This window comes from Seriola lalandi, unplaced genomic scaffold, assembly GCF_002814215.2.
Source record: "Seriola lalandi dorsalis isolate HSWRI2012SDOR001 ecotype SW California unplaced genomic scaffold, Sedor1 jcf7180002054896, whole genome shotgun sequence".
NCBI classification, from domain to species: Eukaryota; Metazoa; Chordata; class Actinopteri; order Carangiformes; family Carangidae; genus Seriola; species Seriola lalandi.
In genome coordinates, this window is record NW_019525448.1 from 304,200 (window position 1) to 328,185 (window position 23,986).

At 42.4% G+C, this 23,986-nt stretch overlaps 1 protein-coding gene across 2 annotated transcripts in view; it reads right to left on the reverse strand.

Moving 5' to 3' along the window:
* Window positions 1-589: 589 nt before the first annotated feature.
* LOC111672214 (fibulin-2-like) overlaps window positions 590-23,986 on the reverse strand; it is a 25,129-nt gene continuing 1,732 nt past the window's right edge. The window contains exons 2-17 of one of the 2 annotated variants that reach the window (XM_023429567.2): window positions 20,826-22,293; window positions 14,315-14,429; window positions 13,878-14,007; window positions 11,935-12,136; window positions 10,832-11,050; window positions 9,962-10,072; window positions 9,274-9,375; window positions 8,231-8,362; window positions 5,879-6,016; window positions 4,605-4,745; window positions 4,156-4,284; window positions 3,431-3,556; window positions 2,884-3,000; window positions 2,647-2,775; window positions 2,109-2,232; window positions 590-2,011 (exon numbers count right to left, since the gene is read on the reverse strand). In XM_023429567.2, coding sequence (XP_023285335.1) covers window positions 1,654-2,011; window positions 2,109-2,232; window positions 2,647-2,775; window positions 2,884-3,000; window positions 3,431-3,556; window positions 4,156-4,284; window positions 4,605-4,745; window positions 5,879-6,016; window positions 8,231-8,362; window positions 9,274-9,375; window positions 9,962-10,072; window positions 10,832-11,050; window positions 11,935-12,136; window positions 13,878-14,007; window positions 14,315-14,429; window positions 20,826-22,191 — 3,639 coding nt within the window. In that variant the 5' untranslated portion in view covers window positions 22,192-22,293 and the 3' untranslated portion in view covers window positions 590-1,653. The remainder of the gene's footprint in view (window positions 2,012-2,108; window positions 2,233-2,646; window positions 2,776-2,883; window positions 3,001-3,430; window positions 3,557-4,155; window positions 4,285-4,604; window positions 4,746-5,878; window positions 6,017-8,230; window positions 8,363-9,273; window positions 9,376-9,961; window positions 10,073-10,831; window positions 11,051-11,934; window positions 12,137-13,877; window positions 14,008-14,314; window positions 14,430-20,825; window positions 22,294-23,986) is intronic. The other variant, XM_087180181.1, reaches the window with a different exon arrangement.

A 23,986-nucleotide genomic window follows, 5' to 3' on the forward strand; every position in this document is an offset into this window, starting at 1 on the left:
GAGAGCTGTATTGATTGTTTCCTTGATGTTTCTGGGACTAACCAACTATTATCACTGTCACCAAGCGAGGAGTAAGGGACTAAAATTAGTGCAGAAATCATAGAAATCAGTCTCTTTTGTTGAAATGACCTTTGACAGTATAACTCATCCGAGAGAACAGAAAACTGGCGAGCAGCTCTGTTTGGATGTGCAACATGCATTAATACAGCTGTCACAGAGACACTCACACCCTTTCCGATGATTACAGCAGGTCCAGGAGGTTCGCTGAACTCTGAGCAGGGGCAGCAGGTCACGTTATAGCTTAAAATGGAGATGATAAAAAAAAGGAGAATCATCTAATTTGTTTGTCAAATTTGTATACTTTAATCGATTTAAATTTCTTCACTATGAAAGAGAAATTTGTGCATTTTCCACTCATGAGATTTAAAGAGTGCTGTGTTGTATAAGACACTTCTGCTGCCCTGGAGGAAAGCCAACATTTTAGAGTGCAGGGCTGCATTCACCCTGTAGGTGGGAGTGTAACTCTTTCTATGTTGCAAACTGCAGTAAATGTTCAACTGTGCAGTCAAAAAGACTTTACAGATAAATATAAGAAGACTACAAGAATTTTATTTCGTATCAAACACAACATGATCATTGCTTTTATTGTCCATCATAAAATGTGCGAGCATCAAACCGCTGCGTGCTGATGGATGATGCTCATGGTGAGTTCACGAGCAAGGTGTGAAGAGGTATGTAAATAGGCACGGATATTTACCGTGTGACGTGTCCCGACAAGAATGGATTATTGGATTATATACTTTACCAACTTCATTGAGGAATAATGTTCACCATAAGTGTATGAGCAAGAACTGGTGCATGACAGGTTTGACAAGTGGAAATTGCTCAGGAATGATTAGAAAACAAAAGCACACACTTCACACTCCTCCTCCACAAACAATATTCCTCTTAATAAATACAATTAGCCAATACTCAAAAACAAAGTGGTGTTTTTAAATTTATGTATATAAATTTGACTAAAATACTTAGAAGCTTATGAATCTAGCATAAAAAATATGATACATCCATTTATAATGTGTCTGATTACAGGGATATAAAAATACACCACATAGAGTAACATTAAATTAGGTTTTAAAATATCTCAAAGACACAACAAAGACAGCAGTACAGGTCAGGAGAGAAGAGACAAACACGTTCAGGCACTTTGATGGAAACTCTTACGAAACAGTTTCCTTTGCTTTCACAATAGTCATCAAACTACACATCATCTGATAACAGGAGAAAACTAAGATAAATATATTTTTTTAAAAACCCCAGCAGAAACTCTTCGATCTTTTCGTATCTCCATATGTATTATTTTATATGCAAATGTAAATGGATTCTTGAAAGTAAGGAATGGGTTTTCACATCCAAGGAAATTAATGACAAGATTTGCAATTCAAGTGTGAAATGACAAGAAATGACAAGGTATCAGAATCAGACAGTTTCATTCTACTACTCTTGCAGCAAAGTTTTAATATTCAGCCGGACATAAGAAAGATTAACTACTCAAACCAATCACGACAGACAGTGGTATATCTTATGACATAGTGATATGAAAAGTCCTCATGAGCTGTGTTAAGGTCCATGGCGGCCACAGATCAGCTCCAGCTGTTAGAGCGAGTTGACTGTGATGAAGACGTAGATCTTGGCCTGGAAAGTAGTAAACGTCCCCTGTCTCCAGAGCTTCATCTCCACATTAATTAGGAAATCTCTTGGACCCTCAACCTGCCGGTGCAAGTACACAGCACCCGTGTAGGCGTTCAGCTTCCTGGTGCTGAAGTAGTTTTCCTCATTTCCCTGCGTGATGCTGACGATGACGTTGTCCCCGGAGTAGGCGGGGGAGGGCCCGATGCGGAAGATCTGAGCAGGGATGACGATGTTGGACTGGAAGCTGAGGTAGTAGTAGGTGATTCTCAGAGGAGAGTTTTGACACTCCAGGTAGTTGGGACAGCTGATCCGCTCACAGCGCCTAAAAGGGACACAGGGAAGGTCAGAAATCAGATCTTCCTTTTTGTCAAATCAGTGAGGTATCACTGGTGTGGGTGTTCGACCGATGTCCGGCTTACGTGTCGGACACTTTGCGGTAGTTGGGGGGACAGCTGAGGGAAAGGCAGCGGTACCCTCCTTGGATGTTATAGCACGTCTCAGCTAGGGAGCAGTTATGGGCCCCTGTGGCACACTCGTCGATATCTAAAACACACAGTTATACACAAGTAGCTGGTTTAGTGCCTGGGGAGGAGGAAATGTGTGTGTTTGACACAGGACAGTTGAACTTTGAGGAAAAGCCTCATTGCTGAAACATGTAGGACAAAAAGTCGTCCTTGTGGGGAACAGAACTGCTCTAGTAAAAAATGCAAATTAGTGAGACAAGATTTTTAGGCCAATAAAGTTTTATAGACTGTGTAATTACTGAGCCACTGTAAAAGTACCAATTATAATTATCTGAGCATAACCACTACTATGCACTCTATGTGAGTGAAATGGGTGTAGAGCCATTTTAAAAATCTATTTCAGAGCAGAACTCATTGAGGCACATTCCCAATAAAGTAACTGAGTGTGCATGTATGATTTTCTTGTTTGGTTTCTTTGAAGGGAGGGGTTCACCTTTGCAAGATCGTCCGTTTGGAGACATGGTGTAGCCATATTCAGGACAAGCACACCGGTAACTGCCAGGAACGTTCACACACTTATAGGTGCAGAGGTGGCCGATGCTCTGGGAACACTCGTCGATGTCTGGGTGACAGGGAGGACGTAAAACATGAGAAACCGATTCAGAAACTTGTCCAAACATAAGCGCGGTATAAACGTGGTGCTTCTGATGTGTAATAGAGCGCACCGCACCTTCACAGGTGTGCCCATCCTCCCTGAGGTAGTAGCCCTGTCTGCAGTAGCACTGGTAGGAACCATAGATGTTGGCACACTCCTGACTGCATGGGCTGGCCAAACACTCATTCACATCTGGAGATTAGAGGTTAGAGCTCATTACTGTCACAATTCACTTGATCAAAGGATCTCCAGTGGTTTTAACCGAACATATAAACAAGATGTTGTTATTAAGCCAATTATGTTTTTACTGGTTCGTGCTTGAAGGCATGGCATGATACACAGTATAATACAGTAATACCTCTAACAACCATCCATCCTCAGCAATATGCTTTACAGTGGCCAGCTTTAATATCAGTCGAGGAACCTGCACTGTTCATGCACACACACAACCCTGGTTCACCAACAAACACACACACACACACACACACACACACACACACACACACACAGGCATATTTTCACACACAAATTCACAAAAACATACAACGACATGCGTCAACACGCTCACATAGATGCACACACACCCACACAGGCAGACATTAACACACACACACACACACACCTTCACAGTTCTTGCCATCGCCGGATAAGCGGAAGCCAGAGGTACATGAGCATTCATAGGAGCCTGGGGTGTTCTCACAGGTCTGAGCACACAGACGACTTGGGTAGCGCCAACACTCGTTCACATCTGAGAGGAAGAAGCAGAGTCATCATACCTCTGAAAGTGTGTATTGCATTTGTGTGTTTGCACCCATGTGTGCAAGTGCACGTGTAGCCAAGGATGTGCAGGTTTGCACACGACTGTGTACGTGTGCATGCCTGTGCATGTTCGTGCGCATGTCGACGAAGAGTGTAGTGTGAGGGGACCAGCTGCCTGCTGATAGTCTAAACACTTGGGCAGAGTCCATTATTATGAGAGTCACAACACAGTGAATCACAAACAGAGGGAGCAGTAGCAGGGGCAGAACAGAGTTCTCTGCAGCAGCAGACGTGATCAGTAGACCAGTGGCGGCAGCAGAGGCTGAGAAACAGCAGCAGATCTCCCACCACAGAATAATAAAGAGGAGCAGCAGAGGAGCAGCAGAGGAGGCAGACAAAGAAGAGGGTTAGCTTTACAGTAAGAGTGAGAAATGAGATGAAGGGCGAGAGGAAGGGAAGGGGAGCACAGTATGAGCGAGGAAGAGGAAGAACATAAAAAGCTCCTTTTTTTCCTTCTTTTAAAACTTAGCATGTGTACTTCTGATGATGATGATGATGATGATGATGTGTGCGTGATGGCCAACATACCTACACACATCCTCCTGAATGAATCATACTGATAGCCCGTCTGACATTCACAGCGATAGGAACCAGGCAGATTGTGGCACAGCTGTCCCGCTCCACATCGATGCAGACTGCTCTGACACTCATCCACATCTACAAGACACACGAGAACGGTAAAGAGACAATGATGAGATTCAGGAAACTCAAGCAGCATCAATCATGGATGTAATTTTTGTTATCAGTTCTGAGCTTATAAATCTCCTGTATATTATTATATTATTTAATCATTAAGAAATACAAAAGAAAAGTAATATTATTCTTTGATTATTTAATTTTTTTATTTTTATGTAAGTGCATGAGCAAAAATCAACTCACACGTCTCTTGCCAGCATCAGATTTGCTGCTGACAATCTCCTACAGTCTGTGTATCAAATCTGATTCCACGCTCCTCGTGTACCAACTTCAAAACTTACCGATACATCGGGATCCATCAGGGCTGGCGTGATAGCCACGGCTACATATTATCTTCCTCTGGCACATGTAGGATCCTGCTGTGTTGATGCAGTTAAATCCCGGACTACATGGCTGGGCCAAAGCACCACACTCATCAATGTCTGGTTCAGAGAGAAGGAGAGGTGGTGAGATAAAGGTGAGGAAAGATAGAAGAACAGGGAAGACCCAAAGGCTCAAAGGCAGGGCACGAGAGACCAGAGGGCAGCTCTTTTGCCACACATATCAAAGCAAACACACATCACACAGATGCATTCCCCTGGATAACTTTGTTGTTGTGTGTGTGTGTGTGGGTATCTGACATTTTCCCCATTTTCTCATTTCTCAGAGCATTTCTTTTACACTCCTTTTACAGTGGCGTCGGCTGCCTCGACATGCCCCAGTTCCTGCCCCTGGGGGCTAATTCCACAGCATCAGTTTGTACTGGAGGAGGACGGAGGATCGGCTTTTATCCACCCCTCTGCAGCCCCTTACAGCAACCTCTCTGATCTCCTGTCTGTGTGGCATTTAACCCCTCTGTCACTGCAGCCCCGCTGATTCACCTGCACGCTGTATGACCATGATGTCTACACAGTCTCTGATTCACCTGTGGGGAAATTTTGTTGTTTGTGTGTCTGTCCTGGTTCACTCATCTGTGTTTGGGAACAAGATAGGGAATCTCTAAAACAAGAATCATATTGACTGTAATGCAAAACACACCTGTTTTTATGCTTTTATGCTTTGGCATGGCCTCACTACCACTGTAGGGTTTTAGACTGTTTATACTTGGTCCAATCCTTTTAGACTGTTTTCTATTACCAGTTCCAGATAGATTCTTTTAGGTTTTTAGCCTTTGAATATTTTTAATTTTGTGATTAACAATATTTGTTTTTCTTTCCCATCTGTTGTGTGTGTAGTTGTTGTACACACACACACGTACACATCTAGGTGGCAGCGATGAATAGTTGTATTGAAATTAATTTAACTGAATAATACACCCTTACTTGCTTGTTCTATAATATTTAACTTTTACAAAGTGACACACACTAACACTGTGACTTGTTTTTAATTCCAGACTATCACCTAATGATTTAATTATTGCTTCTATCAGCACAATTTCAGTGAGAAAACAAGATGTAATCACTGAGTGAACACATCAATACATCTGGCTCTTGCCCAAGACTATTAAACATTGAAAACAGTGCTGCAAGGGACAATAATTATATAATCACCTCATTAAGAAAGTGATTTCCCTTACCTACACAGTTGCCCTGTGCATCCTGGTTAAAGCCCACGGGACACTGAGCTTTGGGGTTGCACCTGAATGAGCCCGCGGTATTCACACACTCAAAGTCAAGCCCGCAGTTATGGCGCCCCTCCACACATTCATTGATATCTGAGGGAGAAGATAAATAAATGAGCTGATGCGGACCGAGGAAGAAATTAAGTGCAAATAAAGCACAAATCAAACATAATTATTTTCAGTCTAAGAATCTACCACATGTTAACTCAGTGTGTGCTGCAAGACGCAGGCGTGTAAAGCCACGTTTCACCACTAGGTGGCACTGTGGTTCAACGGCAGATTGTACAGGTGCTCACTTTTCCTTGCTGCTCATCTGTGGTGAAGCTCTCCCTCTCAGTACTCTAGAGGTTAATCAAGCGTGAAAGAATTGTATTACAACGTAGGAATCTTATCTGTGCTAATCACGCCTGTTACAAAAGAATGGCCTGAATGACAGTCTATTATTTCAGTCAGATTAATGACTCAAACCAGCAGAAGTCACATGCAGCAGTCTTCCTGTGCAGTGTGCAAGCGAACATTCCAGTATATTCCCCCCCAGAGTCCTTGAACACCTGTCTGCTAAGGGATTTACCTCCCGTCAATCAGCCTTCCACATCTGTTGCCATAGTATGAACCGAAGCTGGAGGGTGGTGCATATGTGTGTGTGTGTGTATGTGTGTATGTGCATAATGCATCAGTATCTTCTGTTTTCAAGCAGGTCTGCAGGATTTCACCACTATAATTATTGTATGGAGGCCTAAACCAGCCCTGGCAGGGAGCCCTGCGGATATGGGGTAGGTCTCTAAACAGCAGATAGTGATTGAGCATCTTGCTCCTGACACAAGCCTGGCAGAGTCCACAAGAGCTGAGTGAGCCTGACACTGAGGGAGACAGAGAGAGAAAAGCCAGGACACAGGATAAATGTGCGAGAGAATAACAGTGACCTCCCGGTGAAGGCAATGAGCTCAAGGAACCTAGAGAGGTCACAGAGTTAACTTACTGTGTGGGAGAATTTAACCCCTTGAATCCTTGGCTGTTTTTTACCCTATATTTACAGTCATATAGCTTTGAATCCTTGTCCAAAGTTCTCTCACTGATTATGAAAATCATAAAAAAAGCTCATTGATATTGATTCTGTCAATCATGTTTTTTTTGGTGGGTTTTTTTTTTTTTTTTGTTGTTGTTTGTTTTTGATTCCCATTGTGCTTTGGATGATGTAAACAGGAAGTGTAATGCTGCCATGATTCACTGAGTAAGCTGTAGGCTTTACCTGAGCCAACTGGCAAATTTGCACGAAAATCATGCTGCATTTACCACTAGCAGTTCTTGTTGGTATTGTAACTTTGCATGTGCAGACAAATAATTGGATTGTATTTAAATAACCTTCTACTACTGGAAAGAGTAGGTTGCACTGATTTTGGTAGTATGACTTCTGTGCATCCTGGTTTGACTGAACTATGACAGAAGAAGTGATCAGATCTTTAAAGCTTCTCTAAAACACTCAGTTACAGTGAGTACTGATGCACTGATGCAATTGTCTTAATTGAGTCATTCTGTTTAGACAGGGGAGAGGAACACAATTCAGTTTTCCCCTGTGCAGTAACTTTGTTTCATTTGTGAGAGGAGGCAAAAGGAGAGTTTCATTACAGTCTCTTAGTAAGCCATGAATAGAAAATAGGTAGCACGGCACAAAGATGTTTTTTCTCTCACCACTTATGCCGACAGCCTGAAGTGGCAGCTGTTTGGGAGGCCTACCGCTAAACATACTTTCTTGTTAAATCCTCGTTTTGCCTGATTGAACATTCTTTAAGTTCACAAGGAGCTGAAGATTAGCCGAGTCTCCTTGGCCGAGCCTGCAGAAACCCATCTGCAGCGGCAAACAGCACATTACAGCACATCTAAAACTCATCTTAGGGGGGTGCTTCTTCCTGAACACCGCTGCTGCTGTACGAACGAGACCTCTGCACAGGAACAGCTTATGGTGCATGGAAATAATGAGACATATTGGGAGGTTTACTATTGCATCTGAAAGTCGGGCACCACCCCCTAAGACAAGCCAGGCAGCTCTTCATACTGGGACTAAATGGAAATAGCTCTCTGGAGTCATATTTCCAATTATTCCCTCCTGTCTGTGTGAAATTACATAATAACTGGATGTAAAAATTTTAAAAAGGTGGTAAAAGTGATTGTTTGCCTGAACAATGTGTCTTTCCTCACATTGTGAACATGCAGTAATACAAATGCTCTCCTGCTGGTATTTACAACATATTCACTGTGGGTGGAAGTGAACACTTTGATGCTGCTTAATGCTGATAAGCTGTGGCGTACCTTCACAAATGTCGTTGTTGATCTGGTACCCCGGGGGACAGGTGATCTGTCTCTGACAGATGTAACTCCCTGCAGTATTCACACAGCGCTCATTCAACTGGCAGGCGTGCGCGGACAAACACTCATTTACATCTAGATGTTTAAAGAAAAAAGAAAAGAAGTATAAGAAAAGACAAATGTGTCATTGAGAAGAAAGAGTAAAATGTGCAGAAGAAGACGCTGGATGAGGAGGTTTAGAAAAAGCAGACAAGGAGAGGTACAAAAGATGCTGTCAGCTGATCCATGGAGTGTGTATAACAGTCAGCAGTGGGAAGCAGATTAAGGAGACAGGTCAGACCCTCCTTTGGGAGAGAGATTAGGGGCAAGGCCGCCGGGTACAACATTCACACTGTGAGAAATTTGTCACCACGCTGAGCTGCTCTCTGTGTCACTGCCACCGTTTGCTACTGTCAAGCAGGAGACAGACCAGCGGTTATGGCTTAACTTTAAGATATAGTATATCCCTAGGCAGACAGCTTAGACACATAGAGCAGTAGTTGATCAGCCTCATGATAAAACACACAGCCCACAGCCATTCTGAGTACGCATGAAAATAAAGGGTATATATATATATATATATATATATATATATATATATATGGTATGCAGTCAGGGAGATATATATCGTGATAGGGCATGGGTAGTTTGGATAATCCCTCTGGTAGAAAGTCTGTTTAGGAGCAAGATGAAACGAACGTCTCCCATTTATGTTTTTTTTTTTTTTTTGTCTGTGTCACAGTGTGATGCTGAGAGTGAAGGGGATTAGGGCTGTATCTCCCCTGCAAATCTAGAGGCGCTGATGAGACAGAGAGACAAATCAGTAACAGGCATTCTTGCCAAGAAACTCTCCTCAACTGGAACCAAACTCCAGTGGCTGAAAAAGAACTGAAACCAGGGCTGAAATGGCAAGCCGCACTACTCACATCGTATGATTGCACAAAATTTCCACATTGTCTGTGTAAGAAATCTTTTTCTGCATTATAACTAGGTTTTTAGTTCCTTACCTTCACAGGAGTGTCCATCAGCCCTGAGGGAGAACCCTGAGAAGCAGGAGCACTGCGGCCTTCCGCCCACTGGGGTGCACTGTTGCTCACAGGGGCTGTTTCCTGAAAATAATAGTTTATAATGAGGTCAAATGAAATATACTGTACTACTACTCCACACAACAGTGTGTCGGGTGAAACAGAGGAGAGCTTTGTGGTTCTGCGTGGGAGACTGAACACTATTTGCTGTAATGCCGTTTGCTCATTTCCTTTTTCCAGGTTGATCCCTGACCTGGTCATATTGTATTTCCTACTTTTGGCCCACAGTGTGGTGGACCTCCACCCTGGTGTCATGGAAACCAAACAAGAGAAACAAAATGTGACCGTGCACACATTATGATATGAGGAACTGTAGTGGCTGATGCAGAAAACAATCTAACCTTTGATTCCATCTCGCTGCTTGTGTTTGACATTTGCAGCACAATTACATTTCATGGAAAGGGTGAGATTGAAATAATAACATGTCAATCTACAGCAGTCTGTTCTGGCTTCTCCTCTAAACATATTTGACTACATCAAGATGCATGCTGCTGTCTGATTAAGTTGTGAGGGTGAATGAAAGTGCTCATTGGGAGCTGTCAGCCCTGCAGCTCTCTCTCTCTCTCTCTCTCTCTCTCTCTCTCCCCTCATTAAGATGTATGTTTCAAACCTTCACAGGGGTTGACTGGGGCAGTGGGCTGGGAGGGGGGCGGAAGGGGCGCGGTGGGATCCACCGCCGCTCTGTCATCTTCCTTCAGTCTGTTCTCCTCGTCCACCGTCTCTGCAGAAACATGAATAATCTCATCACAGGAGCGACGAATTACAGTGCTATCCAGAATTCCACCTCTCCACCTACTGCGGTCTTAGTTAGAGACTTAAACCTTGTGCAATTCCTGCATCTTCATCCAATGATAGAAGGTCTCGTAGCTACAGATGAAACTCGGTAATAGCAGTGAAGGTGAGACAGGAAAAAGCACAGCCTGCAGACAAACATTTGGTTTTATTAGTGAGCCCCATCCCATCACTGTAATTTGCTGAGTGCTCTGACATTAGTATCCTGTTGAGACAGGCTGGTGTTGGTGAAAGCCACTGTTGATTAAAGTCTGGTACACTGCAGAAAAGTCACACAGCATTACCTGACAACACATCTGAGCAAACCTTCAGGGTTCAGTTTGTATAAAGAACGATTTTCAGTGATTTCTCCTCAGGATGAAACGCTTTTTGACAACAACAGAATTATTGATTAGTTGAGCATTGCTGCCAGTCCAGGAAAGGGATGTTAGTTTCTGATTAGAATAACTATTATTAGGCAGCATCAGGCCTTGCAGACAGGAAGGAACTAAAAGAGACCAGGAAAATCATACACTGTAAAATGTGTAGACAAATTAGGACAAATGGGGTCGTCCTGACAGGAATGCAGACTGTAAATCACATTTCAAAGAGCAAATGGCACAGAGAGTCGCTTTCCTGTCTACTGGCATCTCTGGAAATATCTATCTGGCTCCGTGTGACAAAATAAGATTGGTGGTCTCCACTTTACCTTGCGCACAAGAGAAAGCGTCCTCTTGCAGCACGTATCCAGTGAAGCACTCGCACCGGTAAGAGCCTGGCGTGTTGACACATCTGTGGTGGCAGATCTTGCCCTCGTATATCAGACACTCATCCATGTCCTCCACCTCCACGGGACCCTCCACTGCGTTCTCCCCATCCCTCTCTTCACCAATGGAGAAGGCCTCTTTAGGGTACGGGCTGTCAGATACTACAGCACATGGAGAGAGTGGCTGATGTTCTCACAGGCAATGAAACTGTATAATGATGTGAATAACTGCATAAAAAGCTTAAAATAGTTTTATCAATGTCCCTGAAGGGAAACACATTTTACGTGTAATAATTACAAGGAGGACACAATGGCCACAACGATAAGGAGGGTTTCTTTTCTCGTTTGTTTTTATTGTAATGTTTATTTTTACAGAGATAAGTACACAGCATCAACCGCTGCCACATACCACATCATTCATATCCTAAACAAGTGCGCAACTCCCTTCCCTCGACGGCCTCTTGCAAAAATACACAGTATTGTGCAGCATGACAAGATGCACAAAATGCATCAATACAAGTAACAATGTGTGTTACCAAAAGATGTCCTTCTGTGTTTCCGATGTTTCATCTGCAGCAGTGTTTAATTTGACTGAGCAGCCATAAAAGTAGAAAAAAATCCTAATGCAAGGCACCAGATCACCCATGACTACATGGCTGATCAGTTTTTCACCTTATAGCAGCCAGACCGAATCAGAACAAGAGTACTTCTAACTACAGAGTGGCTTACCAAAACAGATGTAAATCCAACTCCAGACAGGCAGGCAGGGATTAGATTTCTTAGAACTGCAGTACAGAGGTGAACTGGGCAATTATACATTGTTCTGTGCGACCCATGAGGTGCACTATTTTTCAGGGATCTTGCTACAATGCTTCCTTTTAACTAGCTAGTATAAAGAAAATTGATCGCCTTTGGTTTAAATCAGTCCTTTTCCCTGGCAGTGCACCAGTGTGTATTACATTCGCCCACCAAACATCCCCTCCCTTGGCATGAAACATGCGTTTGAAGAGTGTGTATTTGAGTGTGAGAGTATTTGTTGACAATACCTTTTTTTGGTGGTGGACTGGAGTCAAGGGCGGGCCTCTCTCTGACAGAGTGCCAGCCGTCTTGGCTCCCAGCCAAACCCTCCTCCCCCTTGCAGCAGTTTAGAAAGACGTGTCTGCAGTGGTAGCCCAGGTAGTGGTGGGCTTCGCAGTGATGCCCCTCACTGCGGAACTGCAGCCCCATTGAACAGCAGCCACAGCACTCCTGCAGGTCACACAGTCAGTCTCAATACGTGTAATCATGGATCATATACATCTATACAGTAGATGCTATACTTTAATACATTTCACTTTCAAAAACAATACCCGCAGTTTTACGATATGCAAGTTTTTTTTGTCTGTTTTTCTCTGCTGTACTTGCGACATGGCTCTGGATGGCAAACTTGTCGGTCGGTTCCTCACTTTGGTCCAGACTGAAATATCTCAGCATGGATTGCTATGAAATTTTCGTCTGGAGAGGATGAAACTTGCTGACTTAAGTGATCCCCTTGTTTTCCTCTAGTGCCACCGTGAGGTTGACATTGCCTTTTAGTAAAAGACTCACTATTGGATGGATTTCTGTGAAACTGAGTTGAACCCACGCAGTGAAATAACATCTACTAGACAGACTGGCAAAAACTTTGCAGAGACATATGGTTCCCAGATGATGAATCCTAACGACTTGGATGATTCGCTCAATTTTCCTCTGGCACCACCATGAGATTGACTTTTGAGGTTTTGAGTGAAATCTCAGCTATTATTGGATGAATTTCCATGAAATTCATGCTCCATTCATGTTTCCCTCAGGAGTAATGTTAAAAAATTTAAGTGATCTCATGATTTTTCATCCAACTCCATCATTAGGTCAAAATTTTTATTTGTCCAATAATATGGTATCATTCTGAGCTATTTGTTGCATTTACTGTTTATTAGCAAATGTTGGCACGCTAACACGCTAAACTAATATGGAGAATATGGCAAACATTACTCGCTAAACATCCACATGTCATTGTGAGCGTGTTAGCAAACCTAGCTGAAAGCATTGCTGTGTCTAAACAGCCTCACAGAGCCACTAGCATGGCAGTGTGGTGGCAGCTTTGATAGTTACAAATCTTAATGTAGGGCAACTGTCCCCTTGCTCACAGACTCTCACTCTGTTTCCCTGTAACTCTCAGCGAGATCACCCCTGAGAGTGCACGGGGCATGGAGAAACATAAAACTCAAGTAATGGCCGATGTGATGTAGCGTGGCTGTAGATGGCATAATGTTACTAAATCTACAGGGATTCTACAGAAAGGTGGTGAAAGCCGATATTTAAGAGCTGTACTGCAGCACAGAGTCAATAATGGCCCCTGTGCTGCTCAAGGGCCTCTGAGTAGGTGAGTAAGTATCCTTCAACACACAGGTCAGATGGCAAATGAGTGGATTTGGGAAATCAAGACGAACATAATAAGAGTTACGCAGTCAACATGATTTGACTCCCACTGACTGCAATAAAAATCTCCCGTCTGCCACTGCTACTGTTTTACAGCATCAATTATCAGTCTGCGTTTCCACAATTTCAGAGAGGCCAAACAACTGACCTCTGACAAATCTAATTGCAGAGGTCTGCTTTGAAGACAGTGAGGATTTAGAACTGAGGGAATCTTCATTTGTAATTGGGCTTAAATCATTTTGTCTAAAATTAAATAATGTAATTAAGTAACAGGGACTTGGCACCACAGCAATAATCCTCAGAGGAGATACCAAAAATAAACTTGCTCAAACACTACAGAGGGGCTCTTACTGGCTACAGACTAATACCATCCACACATGTTTTCAATCGGACAGTGACTAATATAATTTCCAATCGCTAATTCAGACTGTATTAGGCTTAATTAGAAAATTTACAATGTCATTAAGTTGGACTGTAAACCCAGTGAACTCTGTTTCGCACTTTGCCGTGGTATCTTGTCACAGATACTTGCCTTGTAGGAATCAATTCCACATTTATCGCTGGCATCCTCTTCACACATACTTCCTGCTCTAGCGGCATTAATTCCAGCCAGGCACCGGCTTTCTCTCAGGAAACCGAGACAGCACTGTTGTTGGGCAGTCCTGGCAGAGAAAGGGATATGTTAGAAAGGAGTGCAGAAGTGTTTGGACTGCAACTGTGGCCCTCCAACAACGAGCAGGCTGACTATTCTTCCCATGAGTGCTGCTACAGAGCTGACTGCACTGTGTTTTCAAGTTTCTACAAATTTAATTAGAAGGAAAATCTGTATAATAATGTCAATGTACTAATGTTTCTTCAAATCCACCTTTTTGTTAAGTCCAGGACCATTAAAGCTGATTTACAGTGTGTTGCATTAAATTATAAGAATTAAGATAAATAACACGAATGGGTGTTTCATGATGTCCTTACCAGCAGATGGAGCGCCTATCTCTGGTGGGTGGCTCCATGTTGTTGCAGTGACCATTAACTGCAGCCCATTTCTCCCCTGTCTCACAGCAGGTCTTCACCAGATCCTTGGCAGATACTGTAATGAAACCCAAACACCCATATCCAGATTTATCCCACTCAGTGCAGCCAGCGCTTCAGAGGAATCACATGAAAGAAGGGTTCCAGTGTGAATTCAGCTGGAGCAGGATGGTGACCACATATGATCTGAGAATCTCATTACTGAGATGCTGTAAAATCTGGTTACAGGATATTTGAAGTGCAACTGAACCTCATCTTTTGCTGAACACTTGTCTCATAGAAACAGACTTAGAGCTGGTTTTGGTGAATACATGCTGAGAATAGCAAGTACAATCTGTGTTTTTCTTTTCAGACTCCTTGACCCTGCTCTCACTTTCATTGGCAGGGAGGAGTATGAAACCCAAGAATCTATAAAAAATTACCTTCAGACCAAAATTGGCCTTTTTTTGTTACATTCTGGCTAATCAGAGCTGGAGCAGAGTGAAAGAATCACACATTAGCACTTCATTTCAAAGTGGGTCAGGGAGCAGACAGAGCAAAAACACATTATGCCGTTTACAGGGAAAATATATACGTGTATACACGTGTCCTTCAATAACAGGGCAGTGCATTCCAGCTTTGATTTGTGGCTCCTGCGCCACAGTAGAAGACACAACTCATGACATCCATGACTTCCCAGTAAGTCACACCACACATGACAAAATATTCTTCAGTCTGGATCCACACAAAAAAACTATTTGTTAACTGTCGGCTGAATGTTTTACCTTCTTATCTTATCTTATCCAATTAGAACCAGATTTTTAGTTATTTTGTTATTTCTGCTGTTTTATGTGATTACACTGCGCACCACTGGAATTATTCATTTACTTAAAATAATGAGGTCTGCTGTTGACATATGGTGTTTCCAGCTGTAGCACAGATGAAAAGTGACAGAAAAGATAGAAAGCTTGACAGAAAAGAAAACAAATGATAGCAAGACTAAGAATCTACAACCCTGGCAGTAGGTCTGGACTTTACTGATGTCAACATGCTCACGATAACAATTCTATCATGCTTCTGTTTAGCAGGTAATGTTGACCTTGTTTACCAACTGAGTTTAGTGTGTTCGCTTGCTAACATTTGCTAATGAACACAAAGTACAAGTGAGACTCATGGGAAAGTCAGTAGGCTTCATCATGTGGGGACCATGAACGAATGTACTAAATATCATATGAATTCATCCTAAAGGTTAGAGCCACGTCGCCAGTGTAAGATGGGATTTATTTTTATAAAGATTTACTTTGTTCATTACCTCAGGTTTAATGAGAGAACTGGAATAATTGAAGTAATAGTAACTACAGCACAGAGACAGCACATATATAATGTATTTTGTTCCTTAATTTAGATTTGAAACTGCATTATCCACTTTGCCTGTTTGTAAGCGATGGTTAAGATTGGCAGAGTGATATGAAGTAAGGCGGTGGCGTGATGTATGACCGTTGTCGGTGTTCAGTTGTCCTACTGTGGAAGCGGACATTAAAGTGTATCAAGTTAGCCGGTGTGAGCCTTGAGTGAAGGTGGAGGTCACACAGAGGAAAGACTGAGCAAAAATCTTATTGGACTTCTAAATAGATGAAGCTCAGCATAGAGAGTGTCTGAGAGCGCCAAAGGTCATTCTCGCATTTTAACCTCCACATTCACTATATTTTTGTCGAAATACTTCTCTTTCACTTACCTATACATATCGAGATCAACGCAATTACTCAGAACAGAGCAAGTGACAAGAGCGGTGTGCATAATTTAAAGGCTTAGAAATTAGAAAAATCTAAACCTTGAAAGGCACAATGGCTCTTTGATACATAGTTACGGTATCTGTGCCAGCTGCGCAGTTAAACAAGTCTCTTTGAACCTGAGTGAATGTATATTAAAAGACAGAGAGCATAATTATTCATCCTCATTCTTTTGCTTCCTATTCATTTTCTCCAGGTGGAATCAGTTGAAGATTACACAGATTTGCTCCATTTGTCTATCCACAACGTGGGATGTATACAGAGTTAAAATACATACAGCTCATGACCGTGTTTACAAAGGATTTAGCGAATGAAATCCTTGAGAGGGAGACTATGTTTCACCTAAATACTGAGGATGAAAACAATGATAAACCATTTCGGCTAAGTTATAGGCCGTCTGAGTCTAACCAGTTCTCTTCCTGTCTCTCTGATTCACCTTCTAATTAAGCCCATACAGCAACTTGTCCCATTCAGCTGTGCAATAATTAGCCATGTTGATTTATTGTGCTTGCACAATGTGGGATCTAAAATACGCACTTGAAAAAGTGGCTGAGGAGCATCTCTCTCTTCCAGACCTGTCATTATATCTGCCCATTAGACTAGCATTAACACCAGATGCTTAGCTCTTGTCCAAATCCAAAAGTGGTGACATCACACCCTCTGAAAATATGGAGCTAGAACAACAACCAAAAAGGGCAACTCTCGACATGTCTGGAGGTGTCATAAAGCAGCGCGCTGCCACTTATCAAGACTCATGTGCCTTTTCTTTTGCAGACTTGGCAGTGATTTACAATACAGGTGGGCTGCAGAGGACAGGACCAACAATGTTGAATAACACACAAGCTTGTGTGGTTGAACATGTCAGATGATTGATGCTGAAAGCTTAAAAAGAATGTTTGTGTTTGTGAATATTTGTGTGTGTGTGTGTGTGTGTGTGTGTGTGTGTGTGTTAAGTGTGGGAGGGAGCGACACAGTGTTCTTCTCACCTTCAACATGAGGACTTGCAGAGATATCGTGTCCTCTGAAACAAATAATCACTGTCCAAGAACAGCTGGCTGTGACATAACAGGGAGGGCTCTCCTGCTATCACCATGACTTCATATCCAGAACAGCCAATTCAGGTTTCAATTATTGACAACTTTTGTCTTAATCTCCCTCAGTTGTCTTAACTGCCTCGAAGGCTTGCCTCAGTCTTTGATGGTTTTAAATAGTAACCTCCAATCCAATTATACCTCGTTGTGGTTGGATAGCCTGAATGAGAGACTAAAACACACCCTGTTAGGACTTGTCACTAATGCTGCATTGAATTATGGCAAGTTATAGCTTTTGTGTTACCTTAAGATGCCGCACACACCCAAACAACCACCTCCTCACCAGGTTTTATAAAGTTGTCTGCAATACAACGTCTGCATTAGAGGCCCCCTTTTTATATATTAAACTGGTTAATGTATATTCCACTGCATGCCTCTGGCCACTTACTGCACTCTCCACAGTCCTGTAATTTGAACCTGTATCCCTTTGCCTTATTACTCCTTATATATTCCAAGGTTTGCTCATACACCAGAACACAGGAAATTCAGTCATTGCTTGCCAGAGGAAATCCGTCCAAATCCTGACTTTGGACCTGGTGAACTAAAATAACACAGAGGAACAATATTACCTAATTGGCAAGTTTTACAAGTCCCATTAGAAGAAACTTTTTTCTTTTTTTTTTGCATTAGAAATCATTATATCAACATCCAATATTTCATAAGAAAGGTTTACTGTATTTCATATTTAGAGGAGAGAACAAGAGTGACTGTTTGTATCGTATCGTATCGTAAGTATGAAAACATCTGAATACAGCTACACTTTGCCCGTATGCTAATGACAGATGTAGATGAGAGAAAGAGGCAAATCTGTTATTGTGTTACAATTTATCACCAATATGTCTCTACTTACACAGTGGGTCTCTTTTATGACTGGTTTCCTGCATCTGGTGTTGGTGATATATTTTTTTTTATTATTTATAAGAACGAGTGACGTGTGGATCGGGTGGTTTTTCAGTACAGACAAGTTGCGGATGGGTGATATGCCAAATTTCCTAGATATGACCTGGAAGGCACCCTAGATTAACCAGAGTGGGCTACGGTCTTCATACTGATCTTCACAGTAGTGGTATAGTAGGAGTGAACTCTCACATGGCCCTAGCTCTGGAATTCACCCTCCTTTTTCATCCTAGGGAAAATTATACATCTGGTCAACCCGCTCCCATGTGCAGCATGTTGTGACAGAGCTGTGATGATAATTATGTTTCAGCCATGTGTCATATCAACTCATCCCTATCTAACATTCATCGAAGTTTAGTTGGACATTATGGTTGGTGTTTGGTAAAGTAGGAAGGGTGGTGGTGGTGGGGGGGGGGGGTTACTGAGAGGAGCATGTGTGGAGGTGTGCTTCAGATGAGGTGATTACTAAGAAGATTTGGAAACCAGTAGCCTCATGGGAGACGGGTAATCACACCGGCTCATGAGGGAGCAGTGAGTAGCGTCTGGCAATCAAGCCACAACAGTGGTCTCATTCATCACATGGGTATTATGCTGCTCACAGGTACAACCCCCAAGAAATCCTATACCAGGTCTAGCCCAGCATCAGAAAGCCTAAACAATCCCATCCCCCTTCTGAGTGCACAGACACACACACACACACACACACACACACACACGTCTGGTTTGAAAGAGAGAGGGCAAATGAGAGGGAGTTATTGACTGAAAGAAAAAAAACATTTATCTTGGGCTCTGTTGCACAGCAAAGGGAACCCATTTATATTCAGTGAAAAATAGTTGTGTGCTTGTTATTCATGCTTTCTCTCTTCCTCTCTTTGGCATACTCAGCTAATGGCATTGATAAAAGGCATCAGTCACGGGCCCTTATCAGCTGGGGCTTTCCTGTCTGTGCTATAACATGTCAGTGCTTTGCAGATCTTCATTTTGTCCAACGACCTTGACCAGTGAACCCTCACAGTGCCATTCCATCCTATAAACTGAGCAGCTGGACCAGTTAGTTCAAGCTCCTTATCCCTGGAGAAAAACCCATCCTGCTCAAACTCTCTACCATGAAGCTATAATTTACAATTGAATAGCTAGCTGGACTTCATCGTAATGCATTTATGGCTGGTGTGGAAAACCTTTGAGGACGTCTGTCAAAGCAAATATCTGTTTTTTCCTTGAATAAATAAGAGTTTCTATACTCGCTCACATTTTGCCCAGACCTGACCTGAGTCTGTAGTCTTCCCTAATGAAAAGGTTTCATTGCAAACAGCAACAAATCAGTTTCTAACCTACATCCTCCGACTTTATGCTGGTAAATTAACTTGACAGGTACCTCTGAAACTCACTCCCATGGAGACACCTCACATATGCGTTCTGCATATACTATACATACCTATGGAGGCCAGGTGCTGAAAGGAAAGAAAAGTCCTGACAGGTCTCAACAAAAATCATGGTGTTGTAAAGTACGTTAACCACACACCCCCAGATTGTGGTCTGCTGGACAAAACACCACTAATAAGACAGAGTTCTCAGAATCCCCAACCTATTTCTTTAGTAATTCAGTCACTGGAGTGGTTACGAGGATGAAATGACAAGGCTAATAAATTTCACCCATTCAATAATTTAGTTCACTTACATCCGAGGAAATAAAGTGAGACTACCCCGCGCCATAGGGCTATAAAGTACGGGGAAATTATGATCTAATCAGGTTTTCCTCGGCAGGAACTTTGTTAATCAGTAGCACTTATGGAACTGAATAAAATTACATTATTTGTTAAAGCTAAAGCAACAGAACTTTGGATTATTATATAGCATTGTATGAGATTAAGAAGATTCTTTTTTATTATTATTTCTTGTATGTACAGTATGTGACTTCACATTTTGGAATAAGACATGGTGTATTTTCTCATATCTTCCTCCGCAGTGTAACTCATCTTCTGGGTACCCTGGTAATCACTTCACTGTCTGCTTTCTATCCCACAGCCTGCAGTACATTGGCCTATACGCCGTGACATGGGATGATCTGTTTGAGAACATGCTTCATGATAATCACATGAAGGACATACACAGGAGGCACAACCCAAGTCCTCTCACCGGAAGAAAGTAGGGAGAGAATTTGCAATTTCAGCTCCTCTTTCCGGATTTATTAGATATATTAGAAGCATAATAATGAAAGAATGGAACCGGGTTTACTATAACTTGCTATTTACCAACCTCTGGAGAAATGAATATAACATTTTCTCAACCTGAATGCACGACAATGAACATACACTAAGTATGGTTCTTTTCTCCTCTGAATAAGGTAGATAAATGCTATCTAGGGAAAACAGACTTTCCATGGACAATTGTTTTTCCTGGTCCAGAGCCAGCTTGAATGGAGTGATTATGAATTCCTTCTCAAAGGACAGGATGTGAGAGGAGGAAAAGGAAGATGTCCTCTGAAAATGTAACAGGCCAACACAGGCCATCACGAACCTATAAATCGTCACATTGTGATGTACTTTGATGTAAGCATCGAATGAATCAAAACATTTTTCTTATTTCCTTCAAATTCAACCACTTTCAGTCTTTTTTTATTCAACAAGAAGAGTTCAGATGCTGCGAATCATAAAAGGTCAGTATTATGTAAAACTTTTCAAAAATATGCAAACTCACCTTCTGTGTCTCCCTCCACATCCTGAGCCTGGTAGTTGTTGAGGGTCTGGGGCTGTCTTTGAGGCTGCTCGCCATCCTCTCTCACCCTGACTGGGGCTCTGTTGGTGGGCCTGAGCTGGACTGTGGGATACAAACCCTGCTCCTCTTTACCGAGCGTCTGCCTGTGTTCCACTGGGACTTTTTCTTGTCCCTTATGACTGACAGAGGGGGAGCCGCCATGATTTGCGGTGCGACTGCCTTGGCTGCGTTTGTGGTGGCCAAAGTGCCTGCCTGCCTTGGTGGCATGGGTAGTGTATGCTGTGTCTCTTAAAGAGTCCTGTACCACTCTGTTTCTGTCACTGTTATGTGTAATGCTCCTTTCTCCACTTTCCTGTGGTGGTGGCCTGTGGTTCTCTGTGGCCACTTTCTGTGTGGTTGTGGTTGTTAGCAATGCTGATTTTTCACTCTGAGTCCCTGTAGTGGTTGGATCGATGTTATGTGTGACCTCATCCTCGCCGCTCCTCACTGGATTTGGGCTTTTTTGTGTTTCTTTCAGCTCATGTCTCCTCTCATCAAGGGAGCTGAAGGAAGTGGAGCTTGACTCTGGGTAGGTTGGTGGTACTGTAGTAGATTCCAGCGGTTGGGCCAGATCTTGGATTGTTGAAGACGTCGGCTCTGCCAGCGTATAGTCATAATCCTCTGTGCCAAAACTGGGTGGGTCCTGCTTATACAGTGGTAGAGTGTTTCCCACTGCCAGCTTGGAAAATGGCTCCACGGGACTCATTTGTTGGTTGTCATGACGGCTGGTAATGTCTCTCAAAGGGTTGTTGTTTTCAATGGTCGTTACCCACGTGGGCTTATTAACACTACGAAGGTCACAGCCAGGAATAGGTGAACACATTAACCTTCCACCCTCTTTGGGACAATGGCAAACCTGGCACTGGTCTAGCTGAAAGGAGTGTCCCGCCTCGTATTTCTTGCTGCCATGGGTACAGCCTATTCGCCTACATTGAGTGCATCCATCTGCAGGCTGTAAAATTTCAATGCAGTTGGGGGAAATTTCAGGGCACGGAATAAAATGACAGCTTATTTTCCCTCCTCCCTGGGGACAGGAGCATTCGGTGCTTCCGAAATCCACAAAGTATGACTCCCCCTCTGGGACTTTCCCTTCCCGGAAGCCCGCTTGGATGCAGTCGTAGTACTGGTAACCCTCACAGGTGCAGCCCTTCTGTGTACAGCTGGGACAACAGGCACCGTTCTCTAGAACAGTTTCAAAGCAGTTCTGCAGAACAGGGCAGTCCACGCCTGTGCAGTCTTTCTGGCTTAGACAGATGTCCATGCACAGAAGCCTCCAACATAAAAACAATGCTGCCTTCTGAATGTTCATTTTGCATTAAAAAAAAAAAGAAGTATTCCAAGTAGATTCAAAGTAAACTTCTCCTCAGGCTAGATTTTGCCCCAGATGAGAAATAATTTTGTGTCTTTCAGCCTGTGAAGATAAACAGAAGTTAATGATATATTTACAGTATGAAGGTTGTCTGGCATTCAGCTTGATAACAATCGGTGTCTTGTTATTTTTGGTTTTTTTTTTCAAAGTTATTATAAAAAACATATGCTTTAACTGTCTGCTTTAATTTGACCATCTGCCAAATGTATATTTTTCCATGCCTACTGTTGTTGGCACCACAGGGAATGAAAGCTGTGATTTATATTTGATTGCACATGGAAATTTGGCCAAAAGTACGACTGACTGAGGGAAATATGTACAATAATAACCCAACAAAAAGTTGTCAGTTGTTGAAAAAACAATAATGAAATAACAAACCCACCCCTCTATGACAATGTTATACTTTTCCATACAAAAACAGTGCATTGATTGTGTTGTGCAGAGAACTCCTTGTATGGGTTATCAATTTGCAGCATGTGCATTTTCATAAAATCATCTGCATCCGCGGAATATGGAGGAGATGTTGTGCAAATATTGTACCGTCATCTGAGTCCATAGTTAATGTCTGTCTATAATGACCGGTGGGGCATAAACTGTTTCATACTGTGCTTTAGCAGAGATAACAAATGCTGTATAAACTAGCAGAAGTAATTTAATTTGACATGTTATAATATATAAAATATTATATGGTAAAGCTATGAATATATTTGAAGAGATTTCTGGAACTCTACATGTCTGTACAGAGACAGAGTGGCAGCACAAAGTCAGACTGTGACAGGCTTTATCCTGTGAGCAAGTGATGTGACTTCAAATCAGAGTGCACATTGAAAACCAGATGTTTTCTATTTTACTTGTTCCTGTTTTTCCCTCACTGCTCTCATTTGTGCCAGTCGCATGAGACTTATGTGACATTTCATGCTAAAAAAGTCTGCCTCAAAATTAGACATGAACTCAAAATCGTTCTGCATGACACACTTCAGACATTTCCTGCTGATATGTTACTAAACATTTTCAGTGGTGCTCTATCCACAGCCTCTTCTGTTATCACATTTTCCTCTAAGTACCCTCAACTCCATGTCCTTGGAACAGATTCCCACCAAAAGAGCTGTTTAGATATTACTTTTTCTACAATAGAAACATCTCATACTTGCATTCTTGTAGGTATGGAGATGCTGTTACAACAGTATCTACAACTATTTAGGTGTGACTTATTATACTTTTCGCCAGTAACAAGGTTACGTAACTGAATCTTCCCGACTGTGCACTGAAATTGAGAAATCCATTTCCAGCATATTTGCTGAGCTAAAAACAGTGCATGTGGTTAAAAGTAATAAAAAATAAAAAAAAAATCACCAAAATGTCTAGATGTCATCAAAAAAAGTAACATCTGTAGCATTGTCTTCCTTCATCCTTCAGGCAAAGACACCGAACAACACAAAGTGCACTGCAGCTCCATTTAAAGAATCAATGATGTCTTTGTGTGCTGTGGGTACAAAATCATTTTACCAGATCTTGCGGTCTTTCTGCAATAGTGCTTTAAATAGTGTTGAACTCAGTCCTAAAGCACCAAAACCAAAACCAAAAAAGTGTTTGGTCTATCACATTCACAGCAAGTGAGAGGGGGTCCACTAGGTGACAAGGAAATCCTATGGAATGAACGTGAAACTCATGTGGTTGCACCTTTGGAGACCTTGATAGAGGCTGTTTTCTGTGGGGGGGGGGGGGGGGGGGGGTT